Source organism: Chrysochloris asiatica, unplaced genomic scaffold, assembly GCF_000296735.1.
Source record: "Chrysochloris asiatica unplaced genomic scaffold, ChrAsi1.0 scaffold00003, whole genome shotgun sequence".
NCBI classification, from domain to species: Eukaryota; Metazoa; Chordata; class Mammalia; order Afrosoricida; family Chrysochloridae; genus Chrysochloris; species Chrysochloris asiatica.
The window spans coordinates 23,081,860-23,097,042 of record NW_006408521.1 but is presented as its reverse complement, the minus strand read 5'-3'; the positions used below and the strand labels follow the sequence as shown (position 1 = coordinate 23,097,042).

General features: G+C 36.8%; 1 protein-coding gene across 1 annotated transcript in view; it reads left to right on the top strand.

Annotated features, from left to right (window-relative positions):
* The window catches only part of ARHGAP19 (Rho GTPase activating protein 19), a 142,244-nt gene that overhangs the window by 25,726 nt on the left and 101,335 nt on the right, over positions 1–15,183 (top strand). Inside the window, exons 2-4 of the mRNA XM_006831456.1 lie at positions 8,096–8,361; positions 9,345–9,425; positions 11,257–11,466. Coding sequence (XP_006831519.1) covers positions 8,259–8,361; positions 9,345–9,425; positions 11,257–11,466 — 394 coding nt within the window. The 5' untranslated portion in view covers positions 8,096–8,258. The remainder of the gene's footprint in view (positions 1–8,095; positions 8,362–9,344; positions 9,426–11,256; positions 11,467–15,183) is intronic.

Here is a 15,183-nt window from a genome sequence, read left to right as displayed (position 1 = left end):
ACTGATGATGTATGGAGGGGATTGTAATCAATGTAATGAAATAAGTCATATGAATGGCTGAATGTGAAACAGATGATGTGCCCTGTAAACTTTCACTCAATCCACAATAAAAACCTTAAAACAAAAAAAAGTAAAAAAGAGAAAATACAAATTACTAGTATCAGGAACAAAGAGGGACATTGTTACAGAACCTTGAGACATTAAAAAATGATCACAAGGGCACAAATAACCATCTTTGTGATATTCTCTGCTTAAATTGAAGATCCATCTGATGCCACAATGATGTCTCTAGTTCCATGTCTTCTTCTGAATCTGACTTGAATTTTTGGCAGTTCAATGTTTATATACTGCTGCAACCATTTTTGAATGATCTTTAGCAAATTTTCCTTACATGTGGTTTTAATGATATTGTTTGATGATTTCTACATTCTATTGGATTGTCTCTCTTGTTTTCAAATATGGATCACTTACAGTCAGTTGACAAGATAGCTGCATCTTCAGGGCTTCATCAGTTTTTTGAAATATTTCAGTGTGTATTGTGTCAGTTCCGGGAGCCTTGATTTTTGCCTTGATTTCAGTGCAGCTTGGACTTCTTCCTTCAGTACCATTAGTTTTTGATCATATGCTACCACTTGAAATGGTTGAACATGTTCCATCTGCTTTTGATGTTTTCTACACCATTCACTATTTTCTCCATAAAATCTAACTTCAGTGGAAATATGTTTTAAAGCAGTACTCATATTTATGCATTTTATTTGGCTGGATTTGAAATAAATCCAGGATATAGTTATCATTTTAACCATAATAAGAGACATCTACCATGTGAGACTTTTTTCCTGTTTACATTTGCCTGGGAGAAAAAAAAAAGATACTCAAAAATATTCTAAACAGAAACCCATTTTTCTTGCCATTCACAGTATTACACAAGTCACTTTTTCCTGGTAAATTGATACCGGTTTTACATCTGTGTTTGTGAATATTTTCATCTTTCGTCCTAAATATTTTCTAAAAATTTAGTTTCGTTGAATTCATTAAGAATTAATAATATGTATGAATTCCAGCCTAACATTTGTTCAACTATTGCTTGAGTACGCACTTGTAATGGTCCAATGAAGACAAAGTATCTACAGTTCTAATGATAGAAAAACTACTTGTGTGTAAGTCTATCTTGTTGTTGTTGTTGTTGTTAAGTGCCGTGGAGTCGGTTCCGACCCATAGCGACCCTGTACAGGGTTTCCAAGGGTGTAAATCTTTACGGGAGTAGAAAGCCTTATCTTTCTCCCGCGGAGCGGCTGGTAGTTTCGAACCGCTGACCTTAAGGTTCGCAGCCCAATTCGTAACCACTACGCTACCAGAGCTCCTTAGTCTTATCTTAGTACATCAAAAATTAATAAATGTACTAATATATCACGCTAATTTAGAAGCAAACAGTAAAGGTCTTTAATTAAAAAAAAAAAAATCACAAGAGAATAGTATAAACTGTATGCCAGTAAAGTTTGAAAATTTAAGTGAAATAGATAAAGTCTTGTTGTTGTTGTTAGGTGCCATTGAGTTGGCACCGACTCATGGTGACATTACGTACAGAAGAACGCCACACTGCCTGATCCTGGGCCAACCTCACTACTGTTGCCACGCTTGAGTTCATTGATGCTGCCACTTGGCCATTCCATCTCGTTGGGGGTCTTCCTCTTTTTTTCCGACCCTCCACCTTACCAAACATAATGTCCTTCTCCAGCGACTGGTCCCTCCTGACAATATGTCTAAAGTATGAGAGATGAAGTTTGGCCATCTTGGCCTCTTAAGGAGCACTCTGGCTGCATTTCTTCCAAAACGGATCTATTGGTTTTTTTTGACAGCCCATGGCACTTGCAATACTCTCCTCTAATACCATAACTCAAAAGCATACATTTTTCTACGGTCTTCCTTATTCACTGTCCAGCTTTCGCATGCATATGAGGTTATTGAAAATACCGTTGCTTGGGTCAGGCGCACCTTAGTCCTCAAGCTGACATCTTTGCTCTTCAGCACTTTAAAAAGATCTTGTGCAGCAGATTTGCCTAATGCAATACATCATTTGATTTCTTGACTGCTGCTTCTGTGAGTGTTGGTAGTTGATCCAAGAAAAATGAAGTCTTTGACAACTTTAATCTTTTCTCTGTTGATAAGAATGTTGTTTATTGGTCCAGTGGTGAGGATTTTTGTTTTCTTTACATTGAGATGCAATCCATACCGAAGGCTGTGCTCTTTGATCTTCATCAGTAAATGTTTTAAGTCCTCTTCGCTTTCAGCAAGCAAGGTTGTATCAGCTGCATATCACAGGTTGTTAATGAGTCTTCCTCCAATCCTGATGCCATGTTTTTCTTCCTATAACCCAGTTTCTCAGATTATTTGCTTAGCATACAGGTTGATTAAATATGGTGAAAGAATACAACCTTGTCCCACACTTTTTTTCTTCTTTTTTTTAATGTATTATTGTGAATTATGTGATTGTTTACATGGGAGAACATTAGTTTTACATTCATCCTATCGTATATCATTTCATTGCTATGGTTACAATCCCCTTCATGCATCATCAACCAACCAAAGGGTATACACTAACTACAAGCCTGCCCCTGGTCATCAGCACACAGCCCCTCTCCTCTCTATGTCTGAAGTCCCCAACTGTTCCATCTCTCCTCGTCATCATGTCTGCCTCCATCTCAGGCATCACTGCTTCTCTGGGTAGGGTCCCGCTCTCCGTTCTTCTCCTTTGATGGTCCCAGGGACCTCTGCTCCTAGGCTGAAAAGTTAATCACTCCCTCGCACACCTTTCTTAATTTTAAACCATTCAGTGTTCCCATGTTCTGTTCGAACAACTTCGTCATGGTCCAGGTATAGATTCCTCATGAGCACAATTAAGTGTTCCAGAATATTCTTACTTTGCAATGTTGTTCATAGCTTGTCATGATCCACACAATCGAAAGAAATATACAATTTACCAAAGTTAATATAAAGATGAAATGAAAATTTGAATTTTCTGTAACACAAAATAAGTGAATAAATAATTAAAAACTTACCTACAAAGTAAAGTAGGTCCAGATGGGTTTATCAGCCAGTTTGATCAAACATTAGGGAAGAAATAACACAAATATCACGTGAACTTCTTTACAAAATGGGAAAACAAGACACTCCTCAATGGACTTTATAAGACCAGCACAACCTTGATAACAAAATACAGTGAAGATATTATAAGAAAGAGTTTTAGGCCAGTCTTACTTAGGAGTATATATAGAGAAATTTAAACAGATTCAAACCAAACTCACCAAGTATATAAAGAGGATAGTACAGGGTAACAAAGTTAGCTTTGTTCCTGAGATGAAAGCTAGATTTAGCATTAGAAAATCCATCCATATAATTGACCACATTAACAAAACAAAAGAGAAAAATCATGTGATTGTCAGTAGAAACACAAGCAGTATTTGATAAATCATTGACTCATGATTTTAAAATAGATTTCTAACAAACTAAGAATAAAAAAGATATAGCCTAAAATTTAAAAATTTTGCCAAGATGATGGTAGAGAAAGCTAACTTACTGTGTTTTAAAATTTGTTCTAACCAGATAATTTGAGGTTGTGCTTCATTTCAGATATTTATTAGTCATTAAGGACCCCTCCTCTGTGAATTACTAGATTATATCCTTGCCTGTTGAATGTCATTTCTTATCAATTTTATTTTAAAATTTGGAATATTAGTTATTTGTTAGCTGCTGTCAAGTTGGTTCTGACCCATGGGGACCCTGTATAGTGTTTCCAAGGAGCGGCTACTTGAACTGCCAACCCTGTGGTTCAAACTGACCTTGCAGTCCAGCACATCAGCCCACAGGACCACACCAGGAGTCCAGTTATATGCATGGCAATGTCTTTTTCTAGTCTATGACTTTTATTTTATTAATACTTTTACATTTTAAGTTTATTTATTAATAATGAATGAGCAATAATTTCACTTGATTAAAAAAATCCAGAAAATATAAAAGTGCATGTAATGAAAAGTTTCTCTCCTACATTCTGTTACTCTTATCCAGTCCCCATCTCCAGAGACACAATGACTGGCTTTTTTGTTGATAGATTTTGTTGTACAGAGTTTTAAGTTTTAATGAGCTATATATAACAGTCTTTTCTCTATGAATTGTATTTTTTGTGTCTTCTTTAAGAAGCTGTCCAAGTATCTCATTTATCCTTCTGCGCTGTTTTCTGAAAGTTTTAAGTTTGGTTTCTCATCTTTAGGTCTTTAGTCTGTCTAGAATTGATTTTTGTGTGTGATGTGAGGTAGGGATCACCCCTCCTCCCATCTTGTAAAACTGTTTGTCGTTTTATTTTTATATTATGTACTTATTTCATCTAAAACAGCTTTTACTGCATATGGGAATCTGTCGTTGAGCTCTAGCTACACCTTGGCAAATTGGTACAGTTTTAAATTTCTATTTTGTTCCTACATGTAGATGAGTGCTCAGAGTCCTAATAACTACTGCCTTTCAGGCCCCATAATGTGTTCTGTGTCCTATAACATGTCTGGAATTTGTGTGGGCTGTGCTGGGGCAGGGAGAGGAGGGTTTCTTTGTCAAGACAAACAAGGAGAAAGCTTTTTTCTCTGTCTCTTGGATGTACCAATGCCTCATCAGAAGCTTTCAGCAGTTATGTAAGAAAATAATTTTTTAAAACTTGAACAATCTTAGTTTGTTTTTAAATAAAATATTGTAGAGTAGAAAGTTATTTTTGCTTGAAGTTATCTTTTTTTTTCTAGCCTTAGATAAGTAATATTAAAACAAAGTCTACAAGTTGTTAGATATGTTTCTTGATATTATTAGATTTATATTGTGGCATTGTTTACTCTTTGGAAAGAAATTAATGGGTTTTATAATATGGAGATCACTTAAAAAAATAATCCACTGTGTCTTTTTTATATTAGAAAATATATTACTAAATGCTCTCCACTTAGGAAAAATTAGGAAGAGGTAAAAAAGAACTAGGTGAAAGACATTAAAATGGAGCATAACAAAAAGGGAAAGAACATGGGAAGGACGGAGAGAAAAGGAGTAGAGGGAAACGAAACAGATTGCTAAAGTATTTGTTGTGTGTTTAGGACTCACTCCCAAGGTCTCTGTTTTTTGTATTCCTTGTAATTATCTAGGGGCATCCGGAGCTATTGAGTCTCATCTGTGGCCCATCTGTTCAGGAATTAGTTTGGGGCTGATGACTAGATAGGAAGGATTCTGTTGAGAAACAAGAGTTTGTGCTTCTAGAACCTACTTTCTCACCTGTGCCTATCTTACTTAGTGCAGACCAGTCAGCTGTGATGTAGGAATCTTAACTGAGTCTTGTTCTGCATATTAACAAAATAAGGCGTGTAAATTTTTGTGTCCGGATATAGCATTATAGGATAAGTATTGAACTTATATCCTACTGCAAGGTTCAGCGGTTCAAACCCACCAGCTGCTTCTCGAAAACCCTACAGAGTTGCTATGAATCGGACTAACCCGAGGGCACTTAACAATAATAACAGCAGGTTTATGTGTATATGTATTTCTGCTTCAGAAATACAATGGATACTGTTCATGTTTATATTTCAGAATTAATTTGAAGTAAATCTGTTCAGAATTACTAGTGATGTGAATTCTGTGAAATGATTAAGTGACTGGTTTGAGAACACGTATTCATATTTTTGAAATTTTATGTGAATTCTCATAGTACATTATCCTTTTAGAGAAAAAAGAATCTAGCAACCAGTGGGCTCAAGTGTAATAACAGCTGTGAGGCTGGTGAAGGATGGGGCAGTGTTTCTGTTGAGCATAACGACACTTAGTACCAAATATCCACCAGCTGAAGAGTGGACTGCTGATTAAAATTATGTAATCACTTTCCAAGGACGTGACGATGAACTTTAAAGTTTACCCATGTCTTGCTTTCATTATACTGTTATAAAAAATGATCCATGTAGTACTGACAAAGTGTTTTAGATTATATTTATAGAGTGTCATTTTCCCTAGAATCCTGGCTTTGGCATCCAGGGTGTAGTAAAAGACCTTTAAGTTGTGATTGTTTTTGTTGTGGAAATATTTGTATGAGTCAGATGAACTTCAACTTTGCCTGACTGAACTGTGATGACTTGTATAATAAGTGACTTGTGATAATTAGAACAAACCATTATAGTTATTGATAATGGATAAAAGAAAGTGATTTGTGTCTGCTAAAAGAGATATAATAATAATAATACATGTAACAATATTTTAAAAATAAAAAGGGTTATAGTAGTCAGGCATTGAAAAACAAAGAATAAGGAAGAAAGTATTTTTGATAGTCAAAATACATTCTGCCAGGAGTATAGTCCAACATAATGTAGGAATGGGAAACCAGTTTAAGATCAAGGGCCAATAGCACATATCTGCTTGGTATCATTTAGTGATAGAGTGAAATTAGAAGCAATTATACAGAATTTTTCCAAGGTGCCTACAGAGAACAACCTGTTTGAGTAAAGGTTGAATTTATAGGATGGATCAGAGGCATCCAGAATTGAAGGATTTTAAAAGAAAACTTTTTTCTGAGTCTGAGCAAAGTAAATCAATATTGACATTATATAGCTGTAAGAAGTGAAAGAAACCCTTGTGGCACTGTGAGTTAGGCATTGGGTTAACCACAAGGTTGGAGGTTCAAAACCCACCAACCGTTTCTCAGAGAAAGATGAGGCCTTCTGTATCCCTAAAGATTTGTAGTCTCAGACACCCTATAGAGGGTCACTGTGAGTCAGAATAGATTCGGTGGCAGTGAGTTTGTTTTATTTCAAATAGAAGTGGAAGCTTTTTGGTTATAAGAGAATCCAAGGGCCGCTAACTCAATTAAACGGGGCTGATCATAAGGAAACATTTTCCAGGAACCAGAGCACCCTATGGGTAGGGTAGACTATTTCCGAATTGTTAGTACACTTCTTAGCTGTAATTTGAGACCTTAGATGAGCTTCAAAAAGTTCCTAGAAAAGTTTCATTATCTTTTAGTTCTATTTTCCATGAGCTTTTCAAAGCCCCCTTAGATAGTCTCATGCGTCTTGCAAGGTGGTTTCTGTTCTTTTTGAGACTGGCCTGGATGTAGTGCTGGCAGCAGGTTAGCACTGCCTGGCCAGTACTGGTCAATGCTGGCTGTGTTCCCAGGAAAAACGTCATTTAATGATCACTCACTGCTGTGTTAAGAGTCACAACTGCAGATCTGAAGTTGCTTAAGGTGTTTAACAATTATATTTCAAGATTTGACTTTAAATAGAAGATGTGGTCTGTTTGCGGAGCTTTCAACTGGCTCATCCTAGTTTGTCCCCCTGCACAGAAGAATTTGCCTTTTGACCCCAGATGTACTGAATTAGAATCTACTACATTTGAATAAGATCCTCAGGTGATTCCCTGGAGATCTTGTTAAAATGTAGGCTAAGACTTGACTGCTACCCCTCTCTATACAGGGCTTATATGAGTAGGAAGTAACTTCACGGCATTGAACAGCAACAAGAACAACATGGGACCTGGCAACTTATTAGTGATCTATGTCTTCCTAGGGTATATACCTAAAATTAAGAGGCAAATTCAGGTCAAATCATAGAGGTTATTGGGTGTCTTTTCATCAAACTAAACTCCTAGATATGTTTTATTACGATGTCTGTAACCTAAACCCTGGAGTCCCGGTGTGGTGCTGTAGGATAAGCATTGAACTGCAAGTTGATTTCAACCACAAGTTGATTTGAACCACAAGGTTGGCAATTCAAACTCACCAGCCCCTCCTTGACAACCCTATGCAGGGTTGCTGTGAGTCAGAATCAACCTGAAGGCACTAACAACAACAACAGCAACCTAAATCCTATACAGGGTCGCTATGCTTAACAACAACAATGACAACTAAAGAGCCGTAAAACCCAAATTGTCTTCTTTTCTGCAGTCAGCAGATTGAGGATCAGGTTTTTCAAAAGACTGATATGTAGATTGACACACAGAAAGCTGAATAATTGTATGGTTGACAGGGCATGAGAAACACATACAAAAATAATCCCCCCAAAGATTCTTCCATGTTTCCTTTTATTTTCAGAGGTGCCATCTGCAATTTTGTTATCTGCAATGACTCTTCCCTTCGAGGTCAACCCGTTATTTTCAACCCTGACTTCTTTGTGGAGAAGCTCCGACATGAAAAACCTGAGGTGTTCACCGAGTTGGTTGTCAGCAATATCACAAGGCTTATTGATCTACCTGGAATGGAGTTGGCTCAGCTGATGGGGGAAGTAGACCTTAAGTTGCCTGGTGGGGCTGGCCCAGGATCAGGCTTCTTCCGGTCTCTAATGTCTCTCAAGCGGAAAGGTAGGAGGTGACTGTGAAAGTGGGTTGGTCTCCGTGTTCCCAAGGGCTTCACTCTTAAATCTGCACATTCTTAATTGAGGGGCTTAGGTTTATCATTTTCATAATAATAGTTATAAAAATGATAAAAGCCATCTAAATTAAAAAAATAATTCAAGTAAAGTATGCATAGAATGAAAAGCTAATAGAGTTTTCCCACAAACATGTATATTCAGCCTCTAAGAGATGAACTGGTTATGGGGCTATTTATTTTCATGGGCTGTACAGTAAAATAACATATGAAAAAAAGTTACACTGCTGAAAAGTACAGTAAATAGAACTTGAATGTTGAAGAATCGCAGTGATTCTCAAATGTTTTCATTCCATGGAATGATTTGGTAAGGCAGATGTCAACAAATCACCCAAAAGAAATAACCATTCCCATGAAATAAACAAATTGTGGCATTGCTTTATTAAGTATAAAGAAATCATTGAGATAGAAAAAAAGTTGGAATATAACAGATGAGACTCTGTGCTAACTGTAGTGGATAATCTGTGATGTTTTGACAATTATGGCTCTTAAATTCTGACTTTTGTTTGTTTTTAAATTAAATATCAGCATACTAGGCATCATTACATAAGCAAGAAGATGGTTTTACCTTCAAGGAATCTATAGTCTAATACTAGACTTGGAGAGAGTTAATTGAGAGTTCTTCTGATTGCTTGTTGTGGTGTACTTCAGCTTTATGGTTTATTTTTTATTTTTTTTTATTTAATGAAAAGCACAGAGGTTTATTACAGGAGAAAACAATTCATGAATTGGGAAACACAGTTGTTGAGAGGCTCTCAACACAGGCCTCCCATCATAGAGCAGCTTTATGATGTTTATTGACTCTGTGCAAACATTTGCTGAAATGTAAAACAGGATGTTTGAGTGGATTTCAGTGTGATAAAATTCTATTTGAGTAAATATAGCCCTACCCTATCATATGTGTTTTTTTTTTCAGAAAAAGGTGTGGTATTTGGATCTCCACTTACAGAGGAAGGCATTGCCCAGATATACCAACTGATTGAATATCTACACAAACGTAAGACTACTCAAAATGTTGTTCTTTGCTTAGTGAAGGTGTCCGTTCTCTAGTGAGCGCTAACGCATTCAGTTAGGAAAGTAGCTGCCAATTGTCCATCAACAAAGAAACTAACAGAAATTTCAGGTGGCATGTATCTAAATAGATTTAAAAAAATTTTATTTCATATATGATTTGCTTTATACTCTCAAGGGGATAAAAATAGTACCTATGAAACCACATTTTCTCCTTAACCCAGAGATACTTCTTTTGGAAAAATACGTGACCCCTAAAGAATTGTAATAGTTACTCAAGGGAGCATGATTTATCACCAAAGATACATACTTTTCATCTCCAGAATTTTATGATTAATATGTATTCTTCATTTATTTCCAATTTCATGTCTTAGTAGTCATACTGGCTATGTCATTGCCCTAAATGTTTAATACAGCTGACTTTATGTGACATGATAGTCTTATGGTTGCCAAAATATAAGAAAACATTTTCTTGATAAATTCAACACATACACTTACTTATGGTTTATTCTATGTGGGACATTGTGCTACCAGAGCAGAGGTTGCAAATTGACAGGCTTGAGTCATGGGCATTTGTGTTTTATTTAGTTTGTAAAAGGTTAAAATAAAAATACAATTACTTCTCAGTGTTTTAATGAGGAGAGCCTAGCTTTTCAGCTTTTTTTGATAACAGGAAGATCTCCTTGCATCCTTGGGTCCCACTTCCACTCTAGAGCACAGTTAGGGAGTTTGATGTGGTTCCTGTTCATACATTTACTATTATCTGCCTGGCCCTGTAGGCATTTTAATTTGGGCCTCTGAATTAGGGAGTTATACCAAGACAAGTAAGTACCTATGCTGAAAACATGAGCTCTCTTTCACAGAACAGACCCAAACTGTACTGTACTGCGTGCTTTTCTTTTTAACCCTTTAGATTGATGTAAACCTAGTTTTGGGGAAGAATAGTTTCATTGGGATAACCCAATGAAATGGGATAATCTCTTAGTCTGAAAGTTGTTATGACAGGTTAGAGTTTTAATTCCTGGATCCCTAAATTCATTTTGAGTCAGGAAAACAGTTTATAGGTACAACACATTTGCACAGATGAACTTAATGCCTCCAAGCAAAGTCTGGACTACCAAGAGGAAGAGGGATTTCGAGAGACTTGACTTTTCTTCCAACTTATTTTTCAAGTGCATTCTAACCACTGACTGGGTTAAATGCAGTCTCTATATGTATCTCTGTTGTTGTTGTTGTTATGTGCCATCAAGTGGGTTCAGACTCATAGTGACCCTCCATGTATAGGGTTTCTGAGGAGCAGCAGGGTTTGAACTGCCAATCTGTGGCTTGAAGTCTAGTGCTCATACTACAGCGCCACAACAGGACTCCATATGTACTTTAACAGCTGGAGTGAATCCTGGGAAGATCATCTTTCAGTCTGGGAGACCTCCAGGTGCTCAGGGATGCTTAGACATGTCCCCTCAGAGGACTCGTTGATTCTGAAGAACTCTGGGAAAAGGAGTAAAACCCTCCCTCAAGGCTTTTATAAAGGTGTCCTGGTAGTGCAGTGAGTTAAGCGTTGGGCTGCTAATGAAAGTTCAGCAGTTTGAACCACTGGCTGTTCTGCTGTAGAAAGATGTGGCAGTCTTCTCTTGTAAACATGGACAGTCTTGGAAACCCTGGGGAGAAGTTCTGCTCTGTCCTGTCCGGTCACTGTATCAGAATGGACTCAATATCAGTAGGTGAAACTTTTTCAATATAAAGTATTGACTATTAAAATAATAGACTAATTATTTTAATCATTATCTTTTTGCTTTATCTTTTGCTGTGCCAAGCAGACTTGCGAGTTGAGGGTTTGTTTCGAGTACCAGGGAATAGTGTCCGGCAACAGATTTTAAGGGATGCTCTCAATAATGGAGTGGATATTGACTTGGAATCAGGGGTATTTCACTCAAATGATGTTGCCACCTTGCTGAAGATGTTTTTAGGAGAGTTACCAGAGCCCCTGCTGACTCATAAACATTTCCACGCACACCTCAAAATTGCTGGTGAGTATTGAAATTGACTTAGAGATGTAAATACATCATTTTCAATTTAGTATTTTTGGAATTTTCTATTGCTTGTAACTCACAGCATTATTTCTGTGAATACTGTTAAGATTCCATGATATTTTGGGGCATTTTTTGGGTATTTATAAATATTGGGCAGTTAAATTTAACTTGCTGCTGCTGCATGCTGTTAAGTCAGTTCCTACTCGTAGAGACCCTACATACGGTTTTTGAGGCTGTAAATTTTTCTGGGAGCAGAAAGCTGGTGGCTCTGAACTGCTGACTGTGCAGTTAGCAGCCCAACGCGTAACCCACCATGCTACCAGGACATATTAAGGCTAACTTAGGCAGGTGTTTTTCATGCTAAATAAGCTTTTTTGAAGATAAGGTCTGTGTTATATTTATTTTTGTATCTTTGATGGAGCCCAACATAATACTTTGAATATTGTAGTTGCTCAGTAAATAGATGCTGTTCATTGGATTGATGCACACACATGAGATGCTCACAAATTTGGTATGTTAACCTTGGTTTGCTCAATATCATCACCAGGTTTCAGTTGAGTTCTGAAGGACCTTGAGCCTGATCAACAAAATGGCATTGCAAATACCCCCGCCCAAGTCTCCATATCCCTGCCCATTGTAAATTCGCCAGAACTGTACCCAAACCACAGGGCCTTTAAATACTCCAGTCTGGAAGAGAACAGACGGAGTCTTGGTCTCCTTTGGAGACTTAAGAGTACCCCCTCCCAGGTTTACTCTCAATAAACCTGCCTGCTGTTGAAGCCAAGACTCTCTCCTTCGTTTCTTTCTTTTTTTTTCTTACAAGTTCATTTCTACTTTTGGAAATTAGTATTTTAACCATTTCAGCAGCATTTTTTACATGTACAGTTCAGTCATATTAATTATACTTTCATCATGTTGTGCAACCATCACCACTCTGTTTGCAAATTAGAGATTCTTTTTTTAAAGAAATTATTTTATTTTTGAACAGGTAACACATTTACAAGGTTTGAAACTCAAAGGGTTCTTGAGAATACACAGTGAAAAGCTTCCCATCCATCCCTGTTTCTGAGCCTAAGTTCTCCTTCCCAGAGACAACCAATGTTACTGGTTTCTAAAGTATGCTTCCAGGGATATTTTATATATGGTGCTGCAGGATAATGTGCTGGACTGCAAGGTCAGTTTGAGCCACAAGGTTATCAGTTTGGTTCAAACCCATTAGCTGCTCCTCGGAAACCCTATAAAGGGTTGCTGTAAGTTGGAACTGACTCAACAGCACTTAACAAGATAAAATAATTTATGTATTTTTATTTGCTTAAATTAAACTTATATAAACTATTTACCTATTTTCCTTCCCTTTTTTTATGTAATAGTAGAGCATAATACAAATGGTTTAGTGGTGTGCTTTTTTAACTTAATATATCTTGGCGATAGTTACATTTTTCAGGTCATAGTTTCCTCATCTCTTTATGTCTGCATGGCAGGGGATACATTTTTAAGTTACACAGCTACTATGCTGCTAAGTGCATACAGCATCAAAATCCATACTGTATTTACATAGCTTTCTACCCTCGAGCATTTCCTTTCCTCTTATAATTTTAGGGAAAAATATATTTCAAAATATTTTGAATGCTTTTTATTGCCATAAATATGTTTAGTTTTGAATTTCTAAAATCTAATAAAATCAGATTTCTTTTTAATACTTGTAAATAGCAATCCAGATAATATGAATGAGTCATTATTATTAAAATGTTACATACTTTTAGTATTACTTTTGGGAGAAATTAAGTAGTTAGATCTTTGTTTGAAAAACGTTTGGGGAAAATATTGATAAATTCTTTTTATAATAAGTGCTAGCATTAAAGATTCTTGATCTGTTTGCATTCTGTTTGAGTTCAGTTGGTGCTGAAATCCTTTTTCCCTCACCCTATGAGTCACTGTTCTTTTAGATCAGATTGAGGTGGGGCACAGTCATGGCATTTGATTTACCATGCTCATATCTGGGAGGAATTTTTGTTTTCAATTTCACATTACCAGGAAACGTTTTCTAGAAAGGTTATCTGACTTTTCTAAACCTGCAATTGTTACTGAGAGGTTAAGTAGGTTAGACAGCACACTGTAACCATTTTCAGTCTATATAAAATTATACACCAAGTTCTGATTATCTGAGGATTGTTTTTATTGATAATCTATATGGCCTGATAGGAGAAACCTAGTGACTCTGGCTATAGGGGCAGCCTGGAACAGTCCTGTTATCAGGCCATGACTCACTCATTCTTCTTTTAGCACTAAAATGTCTGGGTGGGGAAAAGTGTAGAGTGATGACATTATTAAAGTAAAACTTTAATTAGTATTATGTTCCTAAAGCAACGACGCACCCTTGCCTTAAATCGTTTGTCATAAAATCAGATCTTGTTGTTAGGTGCTGTCAGGTTGGTTCCAACTCATAGTAACACTTTGTCCAATAGAACAGAACACTACCCAGTCCTGCACCGTGCTCACAATAGCTGTTACACTTGAGCCTGTTGCTGCTGCCACTGTGCCAGTTAATCCTGTTGAGGTCTTCCTCTTCTTTGGTGACCCTCCACTTTACCTAGCATGATGTCCTTCTTCATGTACTGGTCCCTCCTGATAGTATGTCTGAAGTATGAGATGTAGCTTCATCATCTTGGCTTCTATGGAACATTCTTCTATCGAGGACTGTACTTCTATCCAGACAGCTTTGTTTTTCTGGTAGTCCATGGTACTTTTTTCTCTAATACTGTAACTCAGTTGCATCAATTATTCTTTGATCTTTCTCATTCATTGTTCCAACTTTCCTGTGTGTGTGAGGTTATTGAAAATACCATGGCTTGGGTCAGGCACATCTTAGTCTTCAAACTGACATCTCTGCTCTTGAACACTTTCAAGAGATCTATGGATATGTAAGAGGAGTACTGTGGCTCCTTAGAATAAGCAAGGACTGCGAGCCTCAAGGTTGGCAGCTTGAACCCACTAGCAGGAAAATGAGGTAAAGATTTAAAAACCTTGGAAACCCTATGCACTATACAGGGTCATTATGAGTTGGAACTGATTAGACAGCATGTAACAACAATAACAAATGGGTATGTGAAGTCATATGTGGTTATGTTAATCATAGCTCGTTCAGGGAATCTAGTCCAAGTGTTATAAATGGATTGTTTTTTGTATCTATTTCATTATACACCTAGTCCTTGACTTATCAACTGTCTTGTTACCCAACATTTTGTTGGATAGTAAAAAAAAAGTCCATTATCAAACTGTCTTGCACCTTTATGACCTATACCAGCAGAAACGAACACTGAGGTGTGAGATGAGAGTAATGCTGGCTGTGATGGTTAGGGTTGGGTGTCACCTTAGGTAGGTCAGGATTCTCAGTGATTTGGCAGTTATGTGATGATAGAATTTGATGTAGTTGTCTTCACGTTTGTGATCTGATGTGGTCATCCTCCATTGTTGAATAATGATGATTTTTGAATAATGGCCTGCTCTTTGAAACCTAACCATGTTGTTAATTGAGGAGTGGGTAGATACATATAAAATGTAACCCACATAGCATGTTTTTAAATTATGTAACTCAGTGTTTGTTTTTTTTTAATTAAATGTTTTTATTTTGGATTGAGTGCAAGTTTACAGGGCACATCATCAGCTTCACATTCAACCATTCATATAGCTTGTTTCATTACATTGATTATTATC